This window comes from Pinus tabuliformis, chromosome 8, assembly GCF_031772625.1.
Source record: "Pinus tabuliformis cultivar Carrire ecotype Pingquan chromosome 8, CPIR1, whole genome shotgun sequence".
In the NCBI taxonomy this organism is placed as follows: Eukaryota; Viridiplantae; Streptophyta; class Pinopsida; order Pinales; family Pinaceae; genus Pinus; species Pinus tabuliformis.
Genome location: NC_142294.1, coordinates 724,261,407 through 724,288,794, shown reverse-complemented (window position 1 = coordinate 724,288,794; position 27,388 = coordinate 724,261,407). Strand labels below are relative to the sequence as shown.

The 27,388-nt window shown below is 38.8% G+C and overlaps 1 protein-coding gene across 1 annotated transcript in view; it reads left to right on the top strand.

The window, feature by feature from the left end:
- The first annotated feature begins 5,618 nt into the window (after positions 1–5,618).
- LOC149237632 (uncharacterized) overlaps positions 5,619–27,388 on the top strand; it is a 200,805-nt gene continuing 179,035 nt past the window's right edge. Inside the window, exons 1-3 of the mRNA XM_089366849.1 lie at positions 5,619–6,066; positions 6,728–6,877; positions 26,325–26,504. Of these exons, the coding sequence (XP_089222975.1) occupies positions 5,922–6,066; positions 6,728–6,877; positions 26,325–26,504 (475 nt within the window). The 5' untranslated portion in view covers positions 5,619–5,921. The remainder of the gene's footprint in view (positions 6,067–6,727; positions 6,878–26,324; positions 26,505–27,388) is intronic.

The following is a 27,388-nucleotide window of genomic DNA, read 5'->3' as shown; positions in this document are numbered from 1 at the left end:
TTCCAGATCTTGAGCATCAACTGTTGGAGGCTTAGGGATATATTTGTCTATGAATTCCTTAAGCTCGTTGTCTTCCAACATTGCCTCCATCCTGTCCTTCCAAGCAATATAATTCGAACTACCCTCAAGGGCATATTCAAGTCTTAATCTGTAGAACGACATCCTCCTGCGTCTGAAGTTTGATACTGCAAATTTGATTTCACTTGCAAAAGACAAACTCATATTCTCCTCTTCTAGAGTGATTATTTCTCTGATACTATGTAGAAATTACTTGTAGATTCAAACTACTAATTGTAATTTACTAAAACAATAGACTTGAATCTACTATACTCATAAGTGGAAACAATTAAATGATCGCGTAATCATGAAGCATACAAGAGAAAGAATTCAATCAACACATTACACAAGGATTTCTTGGGGAAAGCCATAGCTAAAACCCCTATTATATGTATATTGCATTAGTAAACAAATATGAGAAGATTACAATGCTTTGGTTAAGCCCGAGCAACCTCTGCATTATCTTCATCTGTCTCACAACTTCCTAGACAAGTCCAGGCCAATACTTAACTAATTTTATGCTTTCCCAAGTCCCTATTTCCTTGCGTTGTTTCCTTGGGAATTACCCCCTATTAATTAGGGAAATTCCTCAATTGGAATTGTGCAATCCTCATAGGTCTTCCTCTGAATGCATGCACCACCTGTATAATTCAGATGATTATAAAACTGATAGTACATTGTCCCTAAACTCCAATATCAACTGGGTAACTCCCATATCTGACATGCATGAGTTATTTATGAGTGAATCATCAGTTTACTGGTTGATCACTGCAGGCAGCACCACACTACACTACAGGTAACATCACAATACTAAACCTCCCACTAGTTCCTCCAACAGTTGGAACTAGTTTAACTGACTTTCACTTAGTTATACTGAAATAATTAATTACAACTCAAAAAAAATTCAACGAGGGCTCCTATAAAGTAGGAGACACTCTACATGACTCAAGTTCGACCCTCAACTCGAATTAATTGAGCCAACTAAGTCAAATTAACTTAGTTAACTAATACAAGTTGTCATGAGATGTGGAATTACAATTGTATTCCTACTTTAATTCAAGGACAAAATTAAATTAGGATTTTCTTGTTGCATTTTCAACTGAGGAAAAACCAACTCTGTAACAATTGAAAAGGATCGCTCTTCAGCTGAGGAAATTTGGTGAGTTAGAATTTTTCGACATCTATAGGAACTTGAATGCAAAAGGTGATAAAATAGCCAATAAATGATTAAACTTAAGACAAGGAATAATGGAATTGAATCAATCCCAAAAAATGCTTTCCCTAATTCCATGAGGTGCTCTCAAAAGATTTCATGTGAAAATGTTGGCCACCCAGGCCATCAAACTAAAGAAAACATCTAAATTTCAAGATTTGGAGTACTTTCCAAAGGAGGGGTCATTAACCTTGAGTCCTTCACATATGGTGGTCATCGTAGGTTCTTAACAACACATGGTGTACATACAAACAACTTATATCACTTCATGAGTCGATGTGCATGCAGACTCGCCATATGGGTGGTAGGAAATTCAAAGTTTAATTGGGATGTGAGTGCCCTTAATTTTCCTGTGAACTTAACCTTTCAATTCAACAATTCAAGTTTAAATGCAATGCATTACAATTCAAGCCACAACATAAATTATATGGCAGAAGCAAATCGTTCCTATGGTTTTTGGATTTTCACAGATATGGCATTTAATTCTCCTCATGAGTGATGCCACCTTTGGTTCCAAACTCTGCCTATATATATTGGGATGGCATCTGGGAGCACTCCAACAAACTCATCTAGATTTTGGTTCATCATTCAAATAGGAACAATGAATATAAAAAGGAAAGAACTGGAAATTCAAGAAGGGAGAACGAGCAAGAGCACTAGTGCCAGTCCACTGAAAACCTTTTAAGGGTAATAGTAGGGATGATGGAGATTTCAAACAGAATGCTGAAAGTGACAGAGAAAGAGAAGGATGTAGAGTTTCAACTGCTAGAAAAGAAGTGTGAATGGTTGCAGAGAAAGCTGGATAGGAAGTTGGCAATAATGGAGGTTGAAATAATAGTTCTGAAACTCAAAGTTAGCGAAATGGATAAACCCTCCCCCTCACCCTGGTACCCATCGTTGGTGACACTAAGTCCACATTGAAAGATTGGGAAGTAGATAAAGGCCAACAAACTCCAGAGGTTTGTGGTCTAGTCAAGTTGGAAGAATATTCATTCCGTGTGGCAAAGGAGAAATTGGGAGCAACTTCTGAAGTTGAGCCATCTGGTGCTTTTTATTTTATTTTTCGTGTTATGATTACTGTATTGCAAGTATGCTCTTTTTTGTAGAATCTATGATAGATATCAATGTAGAATTGTAGTTCAAAGAACTTGCAGAGGTAAGAAAAACTTGTTATGGATGTATTGGAGCAATGAAGCCTCTAAAAACAGAAAAAATGTAAAAGATATTGGCCTTGTAGCTAGCTTTTATCATATAATATAATAGTAATTTCATTAAAAAAATTATCTTAAAATTTAATGTCAAAATTACAATTAATTTTTTTCCCTTTCTTATCATCATATCCAAAAAAAATTAAGTTCCAAGCATGATCAAGAAAATACATATCGCCCTGTGATCACATGATGATGTTACCCTTTGTACCATCAACCACATACCATTAAACCACCAATGATATACTATCAATAATTAATGATTGACAGTATCCCTTTTTTAGGTGCAGCGAAATACATATCAAATTCTTATGTGCATGCACAAGGTATACAGATTTTAGTGTTGATTGTGTTTGCTATATAAAAATAACATGTTTGTAATTAATAATATAATTTTTATTAATTATTAATTATTAAATAATTGATATAATGATGATGACGACTAATGTCTATTAAAATTTAAATAGTTTATCCAATTCATGCACAAGGTATAAAGATTTTAGTGTTGATTGTGCTTGCTGATATAAAAGTAACGTGTTTGTAATTAATAATATAATTTTATTATTATTAAATAATTGATATAATGACGATAACGACTAATGTCTATTAAATTTTAAATAATTTATCTAATTTTGAGAAGATAAAAGATTAATTATAATTCTTTAACATTTTATTTCTATGCTTAAAAAAGAAGTGAGATGAGTGTTCCCAAATCATCATAGTTTTCAACTCATAGTTTTGTTGAGTTAAAAGATCAAGAAAGCTGGCAGTGTGACAAATATTTTGAAACTTAAATTGAATGTGAGTATAAGATGGACAATTTAAGAAAACATGGTTTTCATCTTCAATCCTCTTAGGATGACATATGACAAACTCTTTCATCTCGTAATCACTTGGGAATTAACAAACACCTAATTTCACTATAAACTTCATAAAAAATTAACTTCACATATTTTATCATACTTTATAATAAACAATTTATTTTCATTTATCAAAAGAATCTACTAACAATTATATGATAAAATATGGAAAATTTAAAATTTTTCTTTCTTTTACTAAATAATTTTTAAATTAGCCCAAGGGTTAGCTCAATTGGTCGAATCCTCGTTGTTAAAGTACCTTTGCTATTGAGCGGTCATAGGTTCAATTCTCTCGACATTATTGGGGTCAAGCTTCATGGTTGAGTCGACAAGAAGTGATCCATTCAGGTGGATTTGCTTGGTACAAATATTCCGTGGACGTAGTGGTCACCGATATCCGGGGTCCGTGAACCACATAGAAGAATACACACACACACACACACTTGTAAGGTAAAATTTATATTTACTCAAAAAATCAAAACATCAATATACAATTGTCATCTGTCCATATCTTTCAATGATCACCGAAGGTGGTCTCAATCTATCTTTAGAGAACCAGATATATTGACTGCCTTCTTGGAATAACTCATACTAGTACAAAAGTTACTAAATGTTAAACAATTTATCAACTGAAATACTAAAAAGGAGCTTATATATGGAAATAATCATAACTCAAGACTCCAAAGACGTCACATGGGCAAGATCTTTCGTGCTGGAACCAGGAGGTGCTGGGGGCTTGAGCTCACATTGGAGGTGGCTCCCAAGGTGAGCTAATCCAACATCCATACTTTCCAAACATGCACATTGAAATCTCTGGGCACACTTTATATCATTCAGAGCAACATAGATATCGTATTGTTCCTCCAGTTTTTCCTTTAATATTCTACCAAGATGAGTTTTGAGTTGCTACTAGAGTGTTATTGAGTTAATATAATGCTTCCGTCTACCCTTGAAGTGTCTAAGGTTAGGTACCCAGTGGGAAACATCCTCTATAATGTATGCATTTGAAAAGGGCAAGCATTCATCAATAGGTTGTCTCTAGGCACCTAATCTTTGCTTGGGTTATAGGAGGGACTGTAGCGAATAAATTTATGCAGCTTCATGTGCTTGGGCTTACGCTCTGTTTCCTTTCTCAAGAGCATGTCCACCCTCACCTCCATGGCCACCCCACCCACCTATGCAGATGCGATTATGCTATTGAGGTTGGGTGCTCATGCTAAACAAACACCAGGGGTAAAATACAAAATTAGAAGAACTAAAGAAGATAAAGCATATGGCAAGTTAAAGTCGTGACTAACGTCGAAGGAAAATGGGAGCATGTTTGATAATAGAAGCAGTGCTACTAGTGGAAGCAGAGAGAAGAAGAAAGATAACCAGCCAATGAGTCAATTAATATAATTCATGTCTCCCTTCTTAACCTATGAGAATAACAAAATGGACCAACCACTAAAGAAAAAGCTAGCAATTAACCAATCAAGAGTAAAGGGAATTGAGACATAGAGCACATATAATACTGCTACAAATGTCACCCGGCTTGGCCTAGAGGATGTGCTGAGGTGGGCTGCTGGTACTGCTACTGCCAAAGCGAAGGGAACAAACTCTGTCCTAGATAACCCACGAGCAAGCCAATTTTCCTCCCGTGATTGAGGTTTTGTCTCCAGCTGTTTTGTGAAGATTTTTCTTCTAGAAGCCCACTCTCACAAATTCTCCAAATACAAACCATCGTAACCACAATGCCCCAACTATCTTTTAACTAAGCCAAAACTCGGTAAGAACAAAGAAAAAGCACTCCCAGGGAAAGACCTCTTCCAAGATTTCCACCGAAAGTTGAGTTGAATAAAGAAATATCTCACTTCATCTTATTGAATTACAATCACATGCACGTGCCTGTGGACCAAGCCACATCACCCTTATCAAGTGCATTTTGACACGGTGGGCTCGCCACAACACCTTGGCGAGCCATATTTCCCAAATGAACGGCCGGTGTATATGCCCACCGTTCGATTTCAGCCTTAGCAAAATCGAACGATGGGCATATACACCCGCCGTTCATTTATGGCCCGATAGCATGGGATTTATTGGTCCCCAATACCTTGCTCATCCTTGTCTCCCAACCCATCAAAGGTTAAATCAAATAAATTAATCATATCCATAAATTTATTGTTATTTAATTTTAAAATTAAAAAAATTGCGATTCGACCATTTAGTTTAATATGTATATTTAAGGACAAAAACTTTTAGAATTTTTTATAAATCGAAAGAACACATCCAAGGTCAAACCAATTTGACTTTAAAGCGAGTGCACAAGGGAGCTACTACACATAATTAAAAACTGAATTACCTATTACTTGCTGCGCTTCAAAGGACCCACTGAAACATAAATAAATCCAAGAAAAGGAAAGATTGATGGGTCACATCGTTAGAATCTGTCTGATTATAAAAGTACGTTACCGTGAAGATTAAAGTCTCGAATTCCCGTCAAGAAACTGAAATTCAGAGTGTAGCGAGCTCGTACTTATCAATGTCCACTGCAAGGGAAGCCAGAACAAGTCAAAGTAAGCTGAAGACAGTGAAGCTGTAAGCATGCAGAGAATCGGGTCATTGATCAGTTCTATTTTCGGTAGCAGTGAAGCTCAGAAACCTGCAGCTAAAGTCAAAGCAATTTACATATATCCTATCAAGGCTTGCCGAGGCATATCCGTGCCTCGGGCCTGCATTTTCCCCACTGGTAATCTTCCCATCCTTAAATTTTCATCATTCATGAGAACTTTTGAAATAGTTGCTTGAATTGTCAAATATTTAATGCATACAGATAATTCCTAATCCTTCATGGCTGGAACATTGCTTTAGATGCGAATACTTTATAGTTTAGACCAAAGACTGCCTGAATTGAATGGCTTGGTGGAGGCAAAGAGTCATTTCATTTGGGGAGGACGAAGAAACATGCTTGTCATATTTAGATGTTTCTTGAATGCTCTTTCTCTGTTTCAAGAATAAAATGAATTAAAGAAAAATATTACTCAATTGAGATGTAAGTATTGAAGTTCCTGAGAACACTAATATTTGATATTGTTATATTACTGTGGCAATTTATTCTAAAATTAGTTCAATATATTTTTAACAGAAATAAAGATTTTATCTATCACAGAATTTACAGGTACAGAATAAAGACTATCTTGATGTGAGTTATAGTGTATATAGTAATTCACAAGTTAATGGGTATGCTAATGATGCAGAGTTATTTTTACAATTTAACAAGGTATTAATGTTTGCATGTGAAATCCCATTAATGATCAGCTTTTTGATAGAGTGAAGTACATTATAAAATTGAGCAACTGTGTTGCTTGCTTCTTCTGATTTTCATTTGCTACAATTTTTTTGTTTTGCAGGGTTCAGATGGGACAGACAATGGCTAGTTGTAAATTCAAAGGGTCGGGCATGCACACAAAGAGTGGAACCAAAGCTTGCTTTAGTCGAAGTATCTCTACCAATTGAGGCATTTAGTGAGGAATGGGAACTTACAGCTGATTCATTTCTAAGTAATAATTTAATGAGCATATGTGTAGTCATTATGCTTATTGTCTTTTGCACAGATTTCGATTGCCTTCTCAATACTTATTATGATGCTAGACTAAGAAAGTGTTTAAAGAACAAACTACACTCAAAGAAACTGTATGTGGATATTAGTTTATGGTAACATCGAATATGTGTTATAGTCTCAAATGATGAAAAGAGGCTAAGGAACACTGGATCTCCAAAACCCCAAAAAGGTTTTGTGAGATAAGTTTGAGAAACACCTTAATTAAATTAATTGCCCTAATTAAAATATTTCCTAAGTTTAACTTAGGAAAAATGGTAAATTAAAGATAATTAATTAAGGATGTTTGAGATTGCTCTAGAGGTTTCTATTGATGAAGTCTAATTGATATTAGCTGTTGATGGAGATTAAATCATGGCCGTTGAAGTCTTAACGAGAGTTTATAAGAGTAGGTTGAAGGGCTTAGTGTTGGAAAATGTAACTATGTTTGGTCTTCAATAATGTACTTGAGTCATTACGTAATGTACTTGTTAAAAAAATAAAGAAAAGAATTAGTATTCTTATTATTGTGACTTATTAAAGCATGAGTTTCATGTTTGGGTCACCATGTTTTAGGTCAAAGTCCCCATTGAGGACTTATAGGATTTATTCTGAGTCTATAGAGTTATTGTACATTTAAAGAGACCCTTCTTGGGCTTTTGAATCATGTAAAAAGGTTAAGTATTGAGTCAAATATGAATTATGTAACCTCCACACCATGTCAGCCTAAGAGAAGATCAAGTCGGCCTAAGGACCCTATTTGACCCCACAAGAAGCCTATAAAAAGAAGCTCATTGAATTCATTTGGAGCATCATTCTCTCATCAAGTTCGAATTCTCTTGTAGTTGGGAAAAGGTACAAAGTCTGTTGTCGGGAAGCTGAAGTGAATGCAAGTTTGGGGAAGTCTAAGGAGACAAGAAAAATCAAAATTTTTGTGTCTCTTTCTCTGTTTCGTGTCCTAAATTGGGAGATCGAAGTCTTCCAAGTTTCACTGTTGCCGAAAGCTGCCAGTTGCCGTAAGTTGCTGCATAGTTGAAGTGCTGGGAAGAGGTCGAAATTCTGGGAGGCTAACTTGGTGTGGAGGAAACGTCTGGTCTTGGTCTAGGGTGAAAAGTCTCAAAGAATACTGTTGAAAGGAAGAATAATCTTGATTGGGTTTTCCCCTTGATGGGGGTTTTTCTCTGGCATGTGCCTACATCTAGTGTCTATTGTTTTATGTGCTGCTTCTTTTGGTAATTGCTTGATGAACTAAAGAAAGAAGATATAAAGAATTGTAATAATAAGAAACATCACAAGTAATTATCAAGATCAAGAAAATCTTTACTGCCTTTCTGATTTTCTAACACTTAGAAAACATCAGTTGCATTAGAGAAATCAATGTGATTAAGGCAGATCGACCTACCCAGTTTGCAGATCTACCGAGGGCACAGTTTGAGCCACGGAAAGATTGCAGCAGTGACAATTTCTGGAGAAATTCTCAGGAGGTCTTCCAGTCTCCAGAGGAGGAAAGGAAGGCTGAATTATCCAACAGGGAGGCTGAGAATATGCAGTATGAGTTGCCTAGTTGCTCAGAAAGTGCGAGTGCAGGATCTAGAGAGAAGTGTAGAATCCCCGATCTACATTCCGAAGGCAGGGTAAATTGGATCCAAGGGCAGAGAAGGGCAAGACGTCTCATCTGGAAGTGATTAAGAGGCGGATTGAATTATTTTGAGTAGATAGTGTGCAATTCTAGTCCAACTGTGTGAATTAGCTTGGACGTGCGAATTTGTGAGAGAGGGCCAGACCTAGTTGTTGTGAGGGAAAATTATTTCCCAGATTATTTTCCAGTTGAGATAGATTTTCGGAGGATTGCCATATTTTTGTTGCATAATAAAATAAACCTTCATCTGCGGCACTGGTTTTCCCTTCAGGGTTTTCTACGGACTTCTCAATCCAAAATAATTGTGTTAACTTTTTATGTGTGTGCATCTATTTCTCAGTTATTGATTTTACTTCCGCAACATATTTTTTTTGTGAAGAATTGTAGTGTGATTTATTCGTTATTTGGCATAAAACAAATAAACTTTTAATTGGTTAAGAGAATAAATTCGAGTTGCTGCAATTTAAGGAATTTTCACATGGCATCAAAGCATTGAAGATTGGATCATAGGCTCAGAAGCGAGAGGAGCAAGATTGTGCAATTTCAGAGGGAGATTTGAGCACATTTTCTCTAGATTTGTGCTGGCTAGATAGGCAGTGCAAATTGTTAGACATAAATTGATTTCCAGAGGAAGAATGCTTGAAAAGTTCGATTTGCCAAGAGTAAAAATCTAGTAGGTAGTGTGGTTGTCAGGAAGCATTTCTGGTGAGCAGATTAGTTAATTCAATGAGTATATCTGGGGCTAGAATATTTGTAGCAATTGTTGCAGTTGTAGGTCTGTGCAGGGAGGAAGAGAAAAGCACACAGGGAGGAGTTTTGCAGAGTTTCTCAAAGGATTTCCAATTTCCAGTTTCCAGGAGGAGATTTGTGATTCCATCAGTTGTAGGCCATAATAGGCTTGCCAGTCCAGCTAGTGTGAGTTTTAGGGTTAGCAGTACGTGTGCTAGATTCTAGAGAAGGACTTCTAGGAGGTAGAGTGAGTTACCCATAGAAGTAGCAAGTAGTGTGAATTTCGAGAAGGACACTGGAGGCAAGTGTAGAAGAAGATCTGTGCATTGCAGAGGGAGTGTGAGTAGCAACAGGAAGGAGAAAGAGATTTCCAAGTTCATTTCTTTAGTTTTCTCAGAGTCAAAGAAAGGTCAATTTTTTATAGAATGCAACTAAAGCAGGCAGATCAAATAGCCAGATTACATAGTTAGCCAATTTGAGGCAATAATTTCATCTCGAGTTGTTGGATCTATTTTTCGGAGGAGGTTCGAATAGCTTCAAAAGTCGAAGGATGCAATATATTTTCCGAATCTATTTTCCAGTAGCATCTCTCAGTGAGCAGTATGAATTGCAAGATTTAGTGCAAGTTGCAGTATCTAGTGTGAGCTACAGGTATAGGGGTGCGAGTTTGCAGAAGAGACTGAGCTTGTTTTTGTGGAGGAAACCATGGGTTTCCAAATCGATTGGTCAATTTGAGGAGTGAGATAAATTTCTCCAGTTTTATTTGAGTATTACAGATTTACTAAGCTTTCCAGAGATGGTCATATGAGATTGCTAGAAAAGGCCGTGTGAGTTAGCTAGAATGCATATCTGGGCAACAGATTGACTTCCAGTTGTTGGAGACAGGTGCCAGAGGGAGTTCGAGTTGTCTAGTGTGAGTCGCAAAGCGAAGAAGGGTCCTAGCTAGGGACAGGACTCGAAAGGAGATATAATGACACCAGATCTAGGAGGAGGAGTATGAGACTCCAGTATGCCATATCAGGAAGGATCTGTGGGAGGAGCAACTGTAGGTTTAAATCAGTGTTGCGAAAATAGCGATATTATCGGAAAATCGCGAATTTTTGAGTTTGGCGATATTATTGCCCGATTTTTACGGTAAATTTATTTATTTATTTTTTTTTCGCAAAAAATCACAATATTTTTTGGGAAAAAAATCTTGATAAAAAAGAAAAGAAAAGAAAAAGAAAAAAATCGCCGATTTTTTGATGAGGAGGAGGAGCATGAGGAGGAGGTGACACAACCTACCCAGGCTACCCCTGTCACCAGTAGAGGACGTGGTCTACCTCCTGTAGCTCCTAGTTCTTCAACTTCTAAAGCACAGCAGAGTCCATTGCCAACTCCACTGGCATCTACATCTAGAGGGAAAGCTATTGCATTTTCTCGCAAGAGGGGTAGAGGAAATCAATGGTATTAGTTATTTGGTTCATTTCATTGTATATGATATTATGACTCATGATATGAGATACATTATTATATTTTTTGTTGATATTTTGAGGCTGAGTTGAGACTCAGGAGTCAGGACTGACTATTCAGGACATGATTCACTGTTATGTGTGATGTAGCACTAGAAATGATATTACACATCTTATATGTTAGTTCTTTTATCATATTTATGTGTCAATGTATTTAATTTATGGTGTAGATGCTTTAGATATTAAAACAATTGAAAAAAAATGAATATTTTTGTATTTTACGATTTTTTCTCGATTATTTCCCGATTTTTACGATTTTTTCCGATTTTTTCCCTATTTTTTTCCTCGCTGATATTATCCCGATGACGATTACTGCAACATTGGTTTAAATCTAGCCATGAAGGCTTGATTAGTAGATCAAATCCAGTTGTTGTACATTCTTCACATAGATCTGTACCTTTTCTACTGGGGCCCACAATAGTAAAGTAGTAGGAGGAACAGTCGTGATACAGGAGGTACACGAGTTTAGTGTCAGTAGGATGCAGTCAGATAGACAACATCAAAGCTAGTTGCAGTCAGTGCTCAAGAGACAGTTGCAAAACTAGTTGCAGTCAGTGCTCAAGAGACAGTTGCAAAACTAGTTGCAGTGACACAAGCAATGTGAATTGGCCAGTTGTAGAAAGCAAGGTGCAATTCCAGCTAGAGAGGTTTCCAGTTTTCCGGAGAAGGAAAGAAGACTGAGTTGACTCTAGTAGATGAAGCTGAGGGAGGCAGTGCAAATTGAATAGTTGTAGAGAGCAAGACATAGTTCCAACCAGAGACAGTCAACCAGTCCGTGTTGTAGAGGCTACAAATTGTGTACCAGTATCAAGAGGTGATCCAGAGGAAGAACAATTAGTGTCAGTGAGCAGCAAGAGGCAAAGTTACTACCGGAAAGGGTTTCTGGAGCCAAGATTGAATTTCCCGCAGTAGAACTATGCAGTCCTATTCAACATGGAGGCAGAAGTGCGAGTTGCAGAGGAGAGGCTTTGCTGGAAGGAAAAGAGGTTTCCCAGTGGGAGATCGAGATTCAGAGGGAGTCTAGCTTTAGAGGGAGCAACCCTATGGAAGCTCAGTGCTTCAAGATTTAAGGTGATCAACACACAGTTGCAGTGATAGTAGCAACACTATAGTGTAGTGGCAGTACAATAGTAGCAGTGCAGAGGAATCAACAGTGTGAGATCTGAAATTGGTTCAACTACAGATCAGTGGCAGATGAATCAAAGTTTGTGCAATGGCATGGTGGACAATGAGAGATAGTTATATGACAGTTGTCAAACACCAGCAGCGCAGACCAAACTGCAGTTGCAAATAGTCAACATGAGCCAACAATAGCTCCAAGGTTGAGCAACAACAACTTGGATAGTCGCAATGACAACAATACCCTAACATCAGCAAGTCCACAGTAGGTGGAGCAGCAGAGGCAGGAGATCAATTGTAGGTTCCAGGTGGATTTACAAGATTAGAGTAGCGTAGTAGCAACACAGGATGATTCAGTTACAGGTTGTAGCAGTTGAGTCAAAGATTGTGCTTAACGTGAGTAGGTCCAACTACAAGATTTTTCATCAGGAGAGACAGTGGATAACACCTTCTTCACTAAGAGGGTGTGTTAGTTTATGGTAGTTTCAAATAGGTGTTCTAGTCCAAATAATGCTAAGAGGCTAAGGAACACTAGATCTTGAAAACCCAGAAAAGGTTTCACGAGATAAGCTTGAGAAACACCTTAATTAAATAATTTGCCATAATTAAAATATTTCCTTAGTCTAACTTAGAAAAAGTGCTAAATTAAAGATAATTAATTAAGGTTGTTTGAGATTGCTCTAGAGGCTTCTATTGATGCAGTGTAATTGATCTTACCCATCGATGGGGATCAAATTGTGGCTATTTAAGTCTCAATGAGAGATTACAAGAGCAGTTCGAAGGGCTTAGAAAACATCAGTTGCATCAGAGAAATCATCGTGATCAAGGCAGATCGAGCTACCCAGTTCGCAGATCTAACGAGGGCACAGTTCGAGCCAGGGAAAGGTTGTAGCAGGTGTTTGTAGTAGTGAGAATTTCATGAGAATTTCCAGAGAAATTCTGAGGAGGTCTTCCAGTTTTTGGAGGAGGGAAGGGAGGCCGATTTATCTAGTAGGGAGGCTGAAAATCTGCAGTGTGAGTTGCCCAGTTTCCCAGAAAGTGCGAGTGCAGGATCTAGAGGGAAGTGCAGAATCCTTGATCTACATCCCGTAGGCAGGGAGAATTGGATCTAGGGGCAAAGAAGGGCAGGACGACTCATTTGGAAGTGATTAAGAGGTAGATCAAATTATTCTGAGCAGATAGTGTGCATTTCCAGTCTAGCCGTGTGAATTAGTTGGGAAGTGTGAATTTTCCAGAGAGGGCCAAATCCAATTGCTGTGAGGGAAAAGTATTTCCTAGATTATTTTCCAGTTGAGATCGATTGCCAGAGGATTGCCAATTGGGTATCTAGATTGTAATTCTCTATATTTTTGTTGCTTAATAAAATAAACACTCATCCGCTACACTTGTTTTCTCTTTGGGGTTTTTTCGAGGACTTTTCAGGGAAAAATAATTGTGTCAAATTTTTATGTGTGTGCATCTATTTTTCACTCTATGATTTTACTTCCGCAACATATTTTTTTTATGAAAAATTATTGTAGTGTGATTTATTCATTATTTGTCGTAAAACAAATAAATTGCTAATCATTTAGGATAATAAATTCCAGTTGCTGCAATTTAAGGAATTCTTACAATGGATTTTATCATTTGAGTGGACATTGTTGGTTTATGAAGATTGTTGAGTTGTTGTTTTAAATATATGATTCTTATTGTAATCATATCCTACATATGAATAATTTATGTCTAAGCATTGTTTTAAAAAAAAAGTGATCAATTGCTTGTTATTTTCAAATTTTAATTGCTCCTAATTGAGGGCCTAAGAACATGATGAAAAATTTGTTGTATAGACTATTTGGCTATTGTAATGCATTGATGTATCAAGATTGTTGTGTATCTAACCACAAAATCTTTATGGGGCTTTAAAATCTCTATGTACTTGAGATATCTTGTGTGTATGCTCATGATATTGTAATAATGTTCTGGTAGACCTTTCCAATATCATATTGTAATATTTGTAATAAGTCACTTTTAAGTAATAAGGGCCTCATCACTTTTATCCTGACAACTTTAGAGTTAAGGTTTTTTCTAGCTTTGCAAATATATCTGATTTCTCTCAATATTTCCATTCTTTTGAAGTTTTTCATGGAACAAATTTTTTCAAGTTTTTCATTTCCAAGTTTATGCTTGTTGATATTTTTGGATATATATGTATTTTTTTTTATATTATCCTCAATATTTTTGATAAGTTTCTTTCTAGAACCTTGGCAATATATTGCCCAAAATGATATTTACAACGGTTTGTCCATGTTTCTAGTATAACTAAGGTTTTCCCCACTGTCATTAGTATCTCTTATCATTTATTAATAAAATCAACTAGTTTATTGGATTTTCTCAATTGCATAGATTTGCAGGTGCAATTCACCCTTGTGTGTGCAGGTGCCCCCACTATTTTTTTGGCTCTTTATTTTCGTTATTGTTAGTGTTTGGTTTGTCTTACGCTAATAATTGTAATAGTAGTTCCATTTGTGTTGTAGGAACAATACGAATATGATAGGCCTGATCCTTGTTGAAATGGTCTCGGAACAAGAAGTAAATCCCAATACCTTGAGGAGAAAATGATCCCATGCATGTTTTGTCATCCACATATGAGAGTAGAGGCATCATCATATCAGGTCTAATTATGCAATATTGGGTTACATATTAGAATATTCAAGATACAAATGGTCCACAAGGTTAGACACAAATGCTAAGCAATTGTTAGGAGTCAAGACAACCTTGATATCAAACCGTTATTGTGATTTTCTCGTATCTTATATGCGGCGGCATCATATTAGGTTTGATTGTGTAATATTAGGTTACATATTAGAATATTCAAGCTACAAATTGTCCACATGGTTAGACCCAAGTGCTAAGCAATTGTTAGGACAACCTTGATATCAAACCATTATTGTGATTTTACCATATCTTATATTTTCTATGAATTATTAGTTTTTCTAAAGATTAGGTATGTTATATGCGATTGAGTGGTGTATTTGTAAGGGGGTAGTTAGTAAATTATGAGAATCTCTTCAATAATACACATTATTAATCCTTAAAAAACTTCCATATTGTATGCATTCTAATCCTTTTGAATACATTCTATAAAGTTATGCAAAGGATAAGAGTTGGAGACATTATTTCATAAAAGGTGATGACCATAATTTTTCAACATGTAAGATGAAAATTCAACCATGATTGCCAAACATATAGCATTGAGTAACTTTTGAGCTTGTCTATTGTGTGTCATTGTTGCTACTAATATTTTTAGCACTTTGAACCAAGTCACGGGGAACATATCTAGTGTTTGGATATAACTCGGTTTTGCATGCTAAATACTAAATTAGTGCTTGTGGGTCAGATGGGTCTATTATCCACCAATATGGGTGACCCCATGGGAAAAAAAATTCTCCCATCATCTCTTCTAGCCAACCAACCAACAACCTCTAACAGCCACCACTAGCCAATGACAATGTGCCATTCATATCTTTGCCACCACAATGAGATTTATGTTCAAAATCTAGATGGAAATTCTTTCAAATAAATAGATAAAGTTGGGTGTGTTAGTTTACCATGTTTGAGCATGTTCTCCTTCTATTGGTAGAGCACTTGAACTTTACTGGAAATAGGACACACCCATGTAAGAGTTTTTCATGTAGGCAAGTTTTTTTTATAGACCTCATCTTATTTTTGCTAGGGCATGTTATCTTCTAGGAGGCACCTATATGTATTTTTCATATCAACACTGTTGGAAGACTAAAGATTTGCAATTTTTAAGCCTTGTAGACATGTGGTTGACTATGTATTATGGTATCCTAGGCCTATAATGGTCGACCATGCCCAATCCTTTTAGTTTACCATTCTCACTTCCTTTTTTCGTGGATGTTATTGGAGGATTTGAGGTGGATCAATTTGGAAACATGATTTAGGGGAGCCATTGGTTTTTGCAGAGGTGAGCGCATTATGTAGGGCTTGTGTAGCCATGTCTTTAGCGCACCTATGTCTTTCCCACATGGCCACGTGTTATAGAGTTTGTACACATTTCCTTTCCTTTGGTGTAGCATTATCCAAATCTTCCATATGGCATTCCCAAAATTCATGACACTCCATATTTCAAGGACCTATATGATTCCCAATGCACAAGGTTCTCGAGGGTCATAATTTTATGAGTTCAAAAGTGGTTAGTAATGGAGTATTTATACCCATGCAATAAAAATCAAGTTCCTTCGTGGAAGCCCCTCGGTGGTAGCTCACTTGGCAAGCCCATGTTATGTAAATTTATGTGAGTGATCAACGACCCATGTTCAAATCCCTGGAAATGACCTGTGTGTCGTCTCTAAGGGTGGGGTAGTACACCTAGTGGTTATAGTGGTAGGGGTCAAGAATTGACCCCGTGTTATGCGAGTATGGGCCCGACTCAATTGCCTATTCCTCTAGTCACAAAAGAAAATAAAAAGGAAAAAGTTACTTTATGGAAAATAGAAGTGGAAAGAGTATGTCCAAGGTTCAAATTACGGTCAAAGTGCACATTGAAAGGGCAAGGGGAATGTTGGCTCTCCTAAGCCAAGCATTTCCTCCTTTAGGCAAGACATCAACCTTGTAAACCCCAACATGCCAATCTCACTTAATTTACGGGTCAAAATAGAGTGAAACATTGGATGATAAAGTGAAGCACTCAACATTCAAAGTATAACATGGGCTATTCAAAAGGTTGAACTTGAGGTCAAGCTAAGATGTGGGAGCCATTATGCAAAAGTGGGGTCCCTATAGGTTGAATTAAGACATGAAGTGGAATGTTGCATTAATAAAATGGATTGGACCATTTCGAAGATAGCCATGGCATCTTAGTGGGTTGTAGCCCCATAAAGGCTAGATGTTCACTCTTTAATCTGAAAATTTCAAAACAGAAATCTTATTGCAGCAATTGGAATTTATTTTTTTAATTGTTAATTAAATTAACAATTTATCTGCTACGGAAAATACCAAATAAATCACACTGCAACCTTCACAAATAAAACCGCGGAAGAAAAATAGCGTTGGAAATTGAGAAAATCTAGCGCGCACCCATAAAATTTACATAGTTAATTTTGGGCAGTTGTCCCCAGAAAAACCTAACTTGGTAAAACCGGTGCAGCAACAGAGGGTTTATTATTGTGCAATAGTAAAATTTTGAGTACAATCTATGGATGCCCAACTAGCAATCCAAACAACAAGAAAATCTGGCCAAAATTATCTAAGGGAGTTACCCTTCTTCCACAAGCAACCCTAACACAACTTTCCTTCAGAAACTCATCCTCCTGGAACCCTTACACTAGCCTCTACGCAGTGCTTGTGCAAACCCTATGACATCTAGCCCATAACTGCCTTTGATGAAGTCGTTATGCCTGTTTCTGCTGAGGAAATCGCTTCTCCGGTACCCTGCAACCTCTGCTCGACCTCTGGAATTGAAAACACGTTTTCCTCCAATTAAATCGAGTTGCTCTTCTGAAGCAACTACGCAGTCCTCTGCAGTGCCCCACTGGGAATAACTTGGCCTCTTGTTGCAGCCTCTCCGAATCTGGAAAACTTCCTCCGGATCATTGTCCCTTCCCCTCACTGTCTTTGCTTCGATCTTTGGCTCTCTGACAACTACCGCTGCTCTTTGGAAATCGATCTGCCAAGGAAATCGAACTGTTGAAGTGTCTTCTCCAAGTGCCCATCGACTTCTTATAATCCTCTGTTTGGACTCCAATGACCAAGATTAAATCTTAATCAAGGGCTAGGATCATCTTGAAGTCGATCTGTGTGAGTTTCTAGACTATTCTCACCTTGACTTAATTAATTCTGATTAATTAACCAGTTTTCCTAAGTTTAGACTTAGGAAACATTAAAAAATAGGTTAATAATCTAATTAAGTCATCTCTAAGTGGAATTTCCAGAAAACGATTTTTGGGTTTTGGAGATCTCATGCATTCTAGCCTTTCCACCAAATTTCGTCCGATGCTACAAAAACTAACATTCAACCAAGTCATGTGATTATTATACTTCAAATTCAACATGTGTAGCATCGAATTAAATGGAATGCTCCAAGCCATGAGTTTTCGTAACATATTAATTGTGGGAAGAATCTACTACAACCACACGTGAGAGCTCTATCAAGTGAGTTATTAGACTTTTGTTGACTTCATTTATGCCTCTTCCATGCAAGCGCTTCATCGTGAAGGTAAAACTATTGGAAATATTGTTGTCATTGATGTCAAAGTTAGGGGAAGATTACAGATGTTCAAGATAAAGATTGCAAGATGGAGATTGTTGGGAATATTGTTTTCGGACTTTTGATGCCTAGTTTGGATACCCTATTTTTGAAGGCCTTTTTATTCTAAAGACCTAGTTCAAATGGGAGCATTGGATATGTACTTGGAAAGCTTCCCATACCTTTCTAACGGTATATGGCACTTCCTCTAACTCTATAGGAATGAGGAGATATGAAAGATTTTGCTAGGTCGGCCCAACTGGAAAGTACAAGTCAACTCAACAAATTTTATTAATCGGCCCCATAAGTGAACAAAAAAACACTATAAATAAAGAATAGATGAGCGCACTTTAAAGGAATCCGAGCAAGAAGATCAAGTACAAGTGCACAAAAAAAAGATAGGAGATGTGTAAGAGGCGTTGGGGAGTATTCTTGGGGTTGAAATGTGTACAAGTGGAGTTTGAGTTTTCTTGTAGTGTTAAGGGTGCGCTATGATGGACTAAGGTCTATGATGTTGTGAAGAGTGTATTTTTGGGTTGTGATGCTGTGAATGCACTATCATGAGATTATATTCTAAGGAATGATACTACGAGGTTCACTAGGGCCTAAAGGCTAAATTTGACTTGGGTTTGAAGCTGCCTAAAGGCTAAATTTGACTTGGGTTTGAAGCTATGTCTGGAGTATGAAGCAAGGAGAGGCGCTAAAGCATGAAAGTTAAGGGTGTGATGATGTTCTGAAATACATGAAGTATGAAGCATGAAGATGAAGTTAGAAGTAATTTGTGTATGAAGTCCTTAGGTTGGTGTCTATACAGGGGTTACTAAGTCTGTGCTTAGCCAAGGAGATTGGTGTCTCCAGTACGTTGGTTCCTACACAATAGCTTGCTGAGTTGGTGCTTAGATAAAGAGATTGATGCCTCTAGTAGGTTGGTTTCTACAAACTATCTTGCTGAGATTGTGCTTAGCTAAGGAGATTGGTGTCTCTAGTAGGTTGGTGCCTACATGCTTTGTAATGGTAGGTTGGTCCAATCATCTCTGAAGTCATAACTCGTCCTTTCTTCAATCAATGACTGAAGTCCCAACTCGTAACTGCCAACCAATCCTGTAGTTAAATTGAAGAAGGCTCCACGTAACTAGATCTCCAACACTACACATGAACTCTAGATGATTATTCGTGTAAACTGGAGATAACTCATCCTAACTGAAGTCTAACTCATGAGGACAATTCAAGGACTTCACTAGCTAAGGCATAAGCCAAAAGACCTTGCTCGCTACATTTTCAATAACTAGCTCTCTAAGGCTGATGTCAATCTAGAAATGAGTTCCAAATAGCATGTCCAAGTGATATGAGGTGTCCAAGATGATGTAGAAGCGTGTAAAAATCAAAATTTGAGGGTTGTCCCTCAATTAACCTCATCGCCTCTTGTGGGGTTCCCAGATCTAGCTGGGCCACCATAAAGGGGTCTCCATGGGTCTCCAACTACACAAAGTGGCCTCCTCTGCTCTAGCGTTGAGGGCTTCTCATGTGCAACTAGCCCTCCCTAGTCTCTAAAGGTGAGAGCCGAGACCATCCTCATTTGGGCCTTGAATCAACTTCCATCTATCAATTGGAGTCAAGGCTAGCTAAGGGGTATGCTAGGTCCAGGTTTGTCATCTTGAAGAATCATAAGATTCATTGCAAAGTGGCAAAACTTCCTGGGTGCAGGAGGTGCCCTGAAACATTTGTCATCTCTTGTTGTTGCTAGGATGCCTAAGAGTCTCAACGCTCCACCTATTTGTGCCAATATTCTTCTCTAAGGGCTTGGGTACCTATGGAGAAGGTGCCCAAGACCTGGGTTGCTGAACTACCTAACAATCACAATACAAATTCTAGTGAAAGCAACCAGTCATTAGGGACAATGATCATTATTGCATCTAAGTGAACCAAACTTGAATGTCATGGGCTACTCAATACTTCATGTAAGAATCCCTTTCCAAAATCAAGACCCTGATCTCGCAATGGTGTTTTCTCCCTAGGTGGGAGTGGCTAAAGGTCAACCCTATTAGGTGTTTCCAACCCCTAAGGGGAAGTAACATTTCCTTGGTTGACCCTAAAATTGAGAGGTGTTAGTGAATAATAATGATGATATCGGAGGGCATAATGCTGATTTTGGGTAGCATCGGATGTGCTCTAGCTCCAAAATATTGTGGAGGGGCTAGAATACATGAGATCTCCAAGACCCACAAATCGTTTGGAGAAATTGCAATCGGATTGTGAGTTATTTAAATAATTAATATTTTTAATGGGGTTCCTAAGTCTAAACTTAGGAAAATAAAAATATTAATGGGTATTAATAAAAATGTGGTTGAGAAGCTTCTAAGAGATAAGGATCAAGTCTGTTTTAGTCTTTAGCCGTTGATTAGGGACTTAATATCAGAAGTTCATTCATCAACAGGAAAAGTATAAGAGGAGGCTTGAGGGTCAGTTGGAGATAGACCAAGTGATCAAATCGGTTCGATTTTTTTGGGGCGTGGTTTGCTGAGAAAATCGAACTAGTGATCTGAGTTGTAGTGAGAGGGGCAGAAGCAGAGATTTGGATCGGAAAGGAGTTCTAAGCCAAAGAGTATGTGGCAGAGAGGCAGCAGTAGCCTCAGAGAGGCAGCGCAGAAGCCTACGCAGCACAGGAGGGGCTCACACAGTGCCGACGCAGGCCAAGAGGGTCTCTTGCTGTGGCAGTGCAGGATATTCGTCAAAAGACCGAGATTTTGCAGGAGAAGCGAAGCTCTGAGCCGGGAGGGATGAACAATAGTCTTCCTCCGCCAAATTGATCCAACAGAAGGGTGACGCAGTCTCCTAGAGGCAAGATGCTAGCCCAAGCAGTAATTGCTCAGGGATTTCGTAGTGTTTGCCGGGAGTTCGATCACTCATTGGATCAGTCGTGACTTGGGGAATGAGGTAAACCCTCGTATGTATTTCTTGCTACTGGGATTTCTCTGAAAGGTTAGTCAGTGTGAGAGGCAACCTGTTGTACTCAGATTTTTCTTACTTAATAATACAAACCCTGTATCTGCTGCACTGTTTTCCCGCATTGGGTTTTTCCAGGTACGTGTTGTCCAAAAATAACGGTGTCCCTTGTGTGTTTGTCTCATATATTGTTTCAGTTTGTGATCTGTATTTTAGTGTAGTCTGCAACAATTTTTTTCATCATTGTTTCAATTAAATAACTTGTTGAATGAAATAACAAGTAGGAGATGATAAATCAGTGACTGCAATAGGATTTTTGTTTGTATAGATTCATAAATTTTCACATGGTATCAGAGGATTGCAGATCATAGGACACTGAAGTCATCAACCGAGAGATCCAACAAATCTGCTGCAGAGAGGTAACTGTCTCGATTGATATCGCTATTTCAGAGCCAGAGGAGCAGCTGAGGGGGTGACGCAGTGCCAGAGGAGTGACGCAGAAGCTCACGTAGTGCCTGCGTTAGCTTTCTGAGCTAGGAGGAGGAGACGCAGTAGCTGAGAGGAGCTCACGCAGTGACTGCGTCAGCTCTTTGGACCAACGTAGAGCTTGAGGGGCTGCGATCAATCAATTGTTGGGCAGTAGGAGCACTGCAGATTCGATCTGGGGTGCTGGTGGGATGCTGTTACTGTTGTTGCAGAATAGTGTCTGTGGAGATGAAACCAAGGTAAAGGGAGTCACTGCCTTGACGGATTTCTTGCCAAAAGAAATCTAAGTCTGGGTTGCTGAGCAGCAGCAAATGAGGATTGGAGAAGGGGTGATTCGACATTATTTGGCAGGAGGATTTCCATGAAGGAAATCAGGACTCAGAGGGAGTCTCGAAAGAACCTGTTCCTTAGAGGATTTCTAGCGCCAAAGAAATCTAGATCCGAGTCTTGGTGGGCAGTAATAAGAGAGGGTGAAGAGAACCTGTTCTACACTTGTTTGAGTAGAGATGGTAGTTAATGGATTGAGGGATCAGGGCAGATTGGATGGAGAATCCAACTTTGTCATGTGAAGGCCAAGATCCTGGCAGTCTTGAACAAGAATCACATCAAGGATTATGCTTTGAAAGTGGTTAATGTACTGGTCGATGTTGATCCTCTCAAGAAATACGAGGAGGCTTAGGCAAAGGCGAAGTGCATGATCTTGGACGGGGTCAAGGATCATGTGGTCCCACATATTGCTGAAAAGGAAACAACAAGGGAGATGTGGGAGGCCTTGACCACCTTGTATGAGGGAACTTCCGTCGAACGAAAGGTGTTGCTTGAGAACCAGTTGAGACAATATCAGATGCAAAAGGGAGAAGAAATCGATCCCTTCCTTCTAGGTTGCAAGGGATTCGAGACTAGCTGACTTCCGTGGGCTCTACACTAGATCTTGAGTTCATGGTCAGGACTGCCCTGAATGTAGTCACTGAAGACTAGGAGACCTTTGTCCATATCATCTTGGGCAGGGCTTCTCTCCCCAATTGGGAGGAGATGTGGGCAGCTCTTTGACAGGAAGAAATCAGGCGGTTAACCAAGGCAAGAAATAGTGGCAAAGGAGTCAGAGCCAAGAAGGAGGAGGAGGAGGATGCAACTCTCGCATCATCGGGACAGCAAGGGCAGCAAAAGAGGAAGAAAAAGGATATAACCAAAGTTAGATGCTTCAGGTGTGGGGCACTGGGACATTTCGCCACATAGTGTCCTCGGAAGAAGGGCAAGGAAGAGAAGTCTGACTCGAAGGTTGCTCCAGCGAAAGCTGACGAAGAAGGCAAGGATGATGATTGTGCCATGAGTGCTCATGCACCTCTAGAGAAGAGGTGGGGCGACATCGAGTTACAGTCGGGAGGACTACATAAGGACAGGATCCTTGAGTTTCCCAAACTCTTGGATCACATACGACTACGGGAGCCCTTAATGACAGTAGAAAAATGATGGGAGTCGGTGCGAGGGATGATGGAGCAATAGTGGCAGAGCTAGAGTGCCAGAGTTTGAAACAACACAGTGGAGGTTGCAGCAGTGCGAGAGGCACAAAGCAGATTGCAACAACACAATAGCATCAGAGTCAACATAGATTAGCAGTAGAGGTAGCTTCAGCATCACAAGGTATCCAAACTGACCAGTATGTCAGCTTCTGGGTGGCTTTTTCAATTGCTTACTTCTCAACAACTAAGTTGCAGTGCAACAGTTAGCAGTGGCAGTGCTATGGGCAACATGATGCAGAATATTGAGAGGGAGCTGTAGTACAGATGTAGCAGTGACAATGGCAGTGTCATGGGAAACAGTACAGGATGCAACAGTGCAGTGGATGAAAGGCGGCAGGCCAAGCATCAACAACACAGAGGACCGATGTCGTGGATTAGTGTGATGCTTCTATTGGGGAGTATTGCTAGAGCACATTCCTCGCTAAGAGGGAGTGTTGATTTTGGGTAGCATCGGATGTGCTCTAGCTACGAAATTTTGTGGAGGGGCTAGAATACATGATATCTCCAAGACCCAGAAATCGTTTGGAGAAATTTCACCCAGATCGCGAGTTATTAAAATAATTAATATTTTTAATGGGGTTCCTAAGTCTAAATTTAGGAAAATAAAAATATTAATGGGTATTAATAAAAATATGGGTGAGAAGCTTCTAAGAGATAAGGATCAAGTCTGTTTTAATCTTAGCCATTGATTAGGGACTTAATCTTGGTCGTTGATTCATCAACAGGAAAAGTATAAGAGGAGGTTTGAGGGTCAGTTGGAGATACACCAAGTGATCAAATCAGTGAGCTTTTTCTGGGGCGTGGTTTGCTGAGAAAATCAAACTAGTGATCTTAGTTGCAGTGAGAGGGGTGGAAGCAAAGATTTGGATCGGAAAGGAGTTCCGAGCCAAAGAGTACGTGGCAGAGAGACAACAGTAGCATCAGAGAGGAAGCGCAGAAGCCTACGCAGCCCAGGAGGGGCTCATGCAGTGCTGACGCAGGTCAGGAGGGTCTCTTGCAGTGGCAGTGCAGGATATTCATCAGAAGTCCCATATTTTGCCGGAGAAGCGAAGTTCTGAGTTGGGAGGGCTAAACAATAGTCTTCCTCCAGCAAATCGATCTAGCAGAAGGGGTGACGCAGTCTCCCGGAGGCAAGACGCTGGCCCAAGCAGTGATTGCTCAGGGATTTCGCAGTGTTTGTCGGGAGTCAGATCACTCATTGGATCAGCTGTGACTTGGGGAATGAGGTAAACCCTCATATGTATTTCTTGCTGTTGAGATTTCTTTGAAAGGTTAACCAGTGTGAGAGGCAACCTGTTGTAGTCAGATTCTGCTTGCTTAATAATACAAACCCTCTATCTGTTGCACCGGTTTTCCCGCATTAGGTTTTTCCAGGGACGTGTTGTCAAAAAATAACGGTGTCACTTGTGTGTTTGTCTCATCTATTGTTTCGGTTTATGATCTACATGTCAGTGTAGTTTGCAACAATGCTTTTCATCATTGTTTGTAATTAAATAACTTGTTGAATGAAATAACAAGTAGGAGATGATAAACCAGTGACTGCAGTAGGATTTCTGTTTGTATAGATTCAGAAATTTTCACAGATAAGACTTCATGGCCAAGGTCTAAGGGACCAACTGATGGGGGTGTCCACATCCTTAGTGTATAGATGTGAGGAGAGAGCATTCGTGGATGCATGATTTAACAACTCAGCCTTTGCTTTTCCACCCTTCTTGTGCACCTTTTACTTTTTATTGATTTTTCTTTCATTACTGCTCATAGTTCAAGGGTTAGAGCTTGCTTTGAATGATGTGGCAGTTGTATTTCCTTTTAATGATGAGTTAGTTCATTTCTCATCGAGGTTGGGACATGCAAGGGTTCTTTTTGTGCTCAGTAACTAGGTGATGGCCATATGAGTGAGGTAGAGCTCATTCTAGGCTTTTCCCCATGTGCTAATTTGTATGTCCCTAGCCATATTTTGCATTTTGATTTGTCTTTGTTTAATTTTTCTGATGCCATGATATGCTCTTTTTGTTTTCTTTTGTTGCATCAACCTCCTAGGGAAAAGTTTCCAGGCCCTACCCAGGTATGTGGACATATGGCTATCAAATCCCAAAGAACTCATGACAGCTTGGACCTGAAGAATGGAGGTGAGATAAGGGCTTATAATGTGATAAGGAAAGTGTTAAGTATGACATAGAGATAGATGGAACTATGCTATCTCAATCAGGGCTTCCCAAGTAGTGTTCCCCCTATACCCATTAGGCCATTAAGGGAGGTCGATCAAAGATTAAACCACCATTTAAGATTAAAGAACGAGGTAATGTTCTAAGCTCATCAATCTTCCAGATCACCCTATAATCCATATAAAATGCCCAAAAACAAACAAACATAAGCACCCAATAGCAAAATGACCAACGTACCTTTTGAGTGGAAGCCCACCTTTGTCCATGTGCTCATGCCAGATGGGTGAGAAGCAAATGGCTGATGCACGTGGCAGAGATATATGACATATAATCCTAGTGGTGGCTGTCAGGGGCTGTTGGCTATGTGGCTGACTGGCTGACTGTCAAGAATAGGAGAAAAGTTTTCTCTAATAGGGTTACCCATTTTGGTGGGTAACATGCCCTTCAATCCTATATAGGACAAAAGGAACCCAAGATGAACTACAAGGAACCAGCCATAGTCTGACCGAGAGAACAAGATACAGACAATAAGAACAAGACACCAGGTCTGAGATGCCTAATACAAAGCCTCACATGGTTGTTACAACTTATTTGACTTGTGGCCTTAGCCTTGAAATGGTGGTGAAATATGCTGCAAATTTTTTTTATGCACCCCACTAACATGAAGAGTAATAGGTCCCAAGGGCCTCATAGAGATTTGAACATTTAGGCAATTGATTTGAACTTGCCTCTATATAGAGATCAATTTTACTGAGTATGAATATTCCACTCTGTATGTACAATGGGGCCAATTAAGAAGACAGAAATAAAAACTCTTTTGGAAAATTCAAATGTGTTTTACAACTTTGCTTTAAAGTTGATTTATTACTGGTTATGATGATATGTTTCAATATGTCAGCAAATAAAAAAATGTTTTTTAAGTCTACCTCCTATATTCTGTTTAGATTGAAATCATGGATGATAATGACAAATTGGTTGATGTGAATTTGTTCTCTTTTTTGGGAAAAATGTTGATCAAAATAGTTTTCTGAGAGTTTCTTGGTTTGGCAGCTGTGACAGCACCGGGGATGGACCCTTTAAAAGTTCCTCTACTGCAGAAAAATTGTGAAAAGTTAGAGAATGTTTCAGTATGGGAATGGTCTGGCCCTGCACTTGATGAGGGTGCTGATGCAGCTGACTGGTTTTCGAGGTACCTTGGCAAACCTTACCAGTTGGTGAGGTTTGATACAGGCAAGTTTTGTGTCGTTCAGGCATGCTATGTAAAGAGCCTCAATGCTGAAACACTTTATAACTAAAAGGACTGTCTATATAAGAAAATCTTCCTATGACAATGACTTCATTAGCAAAACCCATTAATATATGTTAAAACTAAAACTCAGTATGGTTAACGTAAACCCTTTGTGTATTGTAGTTCATTATAGACTATTAAAGGTAAAAGGTTATATACAGATCATATTCTTGTAGCTTGAATGGTCAGGTTCATTGCCTTGAGAAAGTTTAGTGACAAGTACCATGTTTTTGGAAATATGTTGGGGGTTTATGTGTATGCATATGTCATTCAAGCAAATACTTACAGTTTCTGTCTGTGAACCAACTATTGCTTGTTTGGTATTTTTTCTTTATTTTGTATTTGTTACTAGATTCAAATACAATTTAAGTCTCTTTTTTCCTTATTTGTTGTAGATGTTTGGGAGAAATTATGGTGGAAAAAGCACCAGTTTTATAGAATTTTTCTCTTGGGTATGTTATCACTCAGGTTCTCCCTAGAGGAAAAGTCCTAATCTGTCTCACAGGAAAACCTAGGGATACTATCAGTGGTCACAACCTGCAACCTAATAACCACTCCACTCTTTAGGCTTGGAAAAGTTCCAAAGCCAAGGGGGATTCCCTATGCTAATCCTTAACCTATCGTTGATACAAGGGATGAATGAGGCTTCGAATCAATGTACTTAACTAACTCACCTGAATGTACTGGTTCTGAGTCTTGGTGACAAGGAAAGGTTCAATGAAGTAGACCAAAACAAATTGTTTCGTACGGTTACGTGCAATATGAGTGATCGGTGGGACTGGTAATGTAATTAGGTGAGCATAATATTCTGAACCAGTGTTTAAGT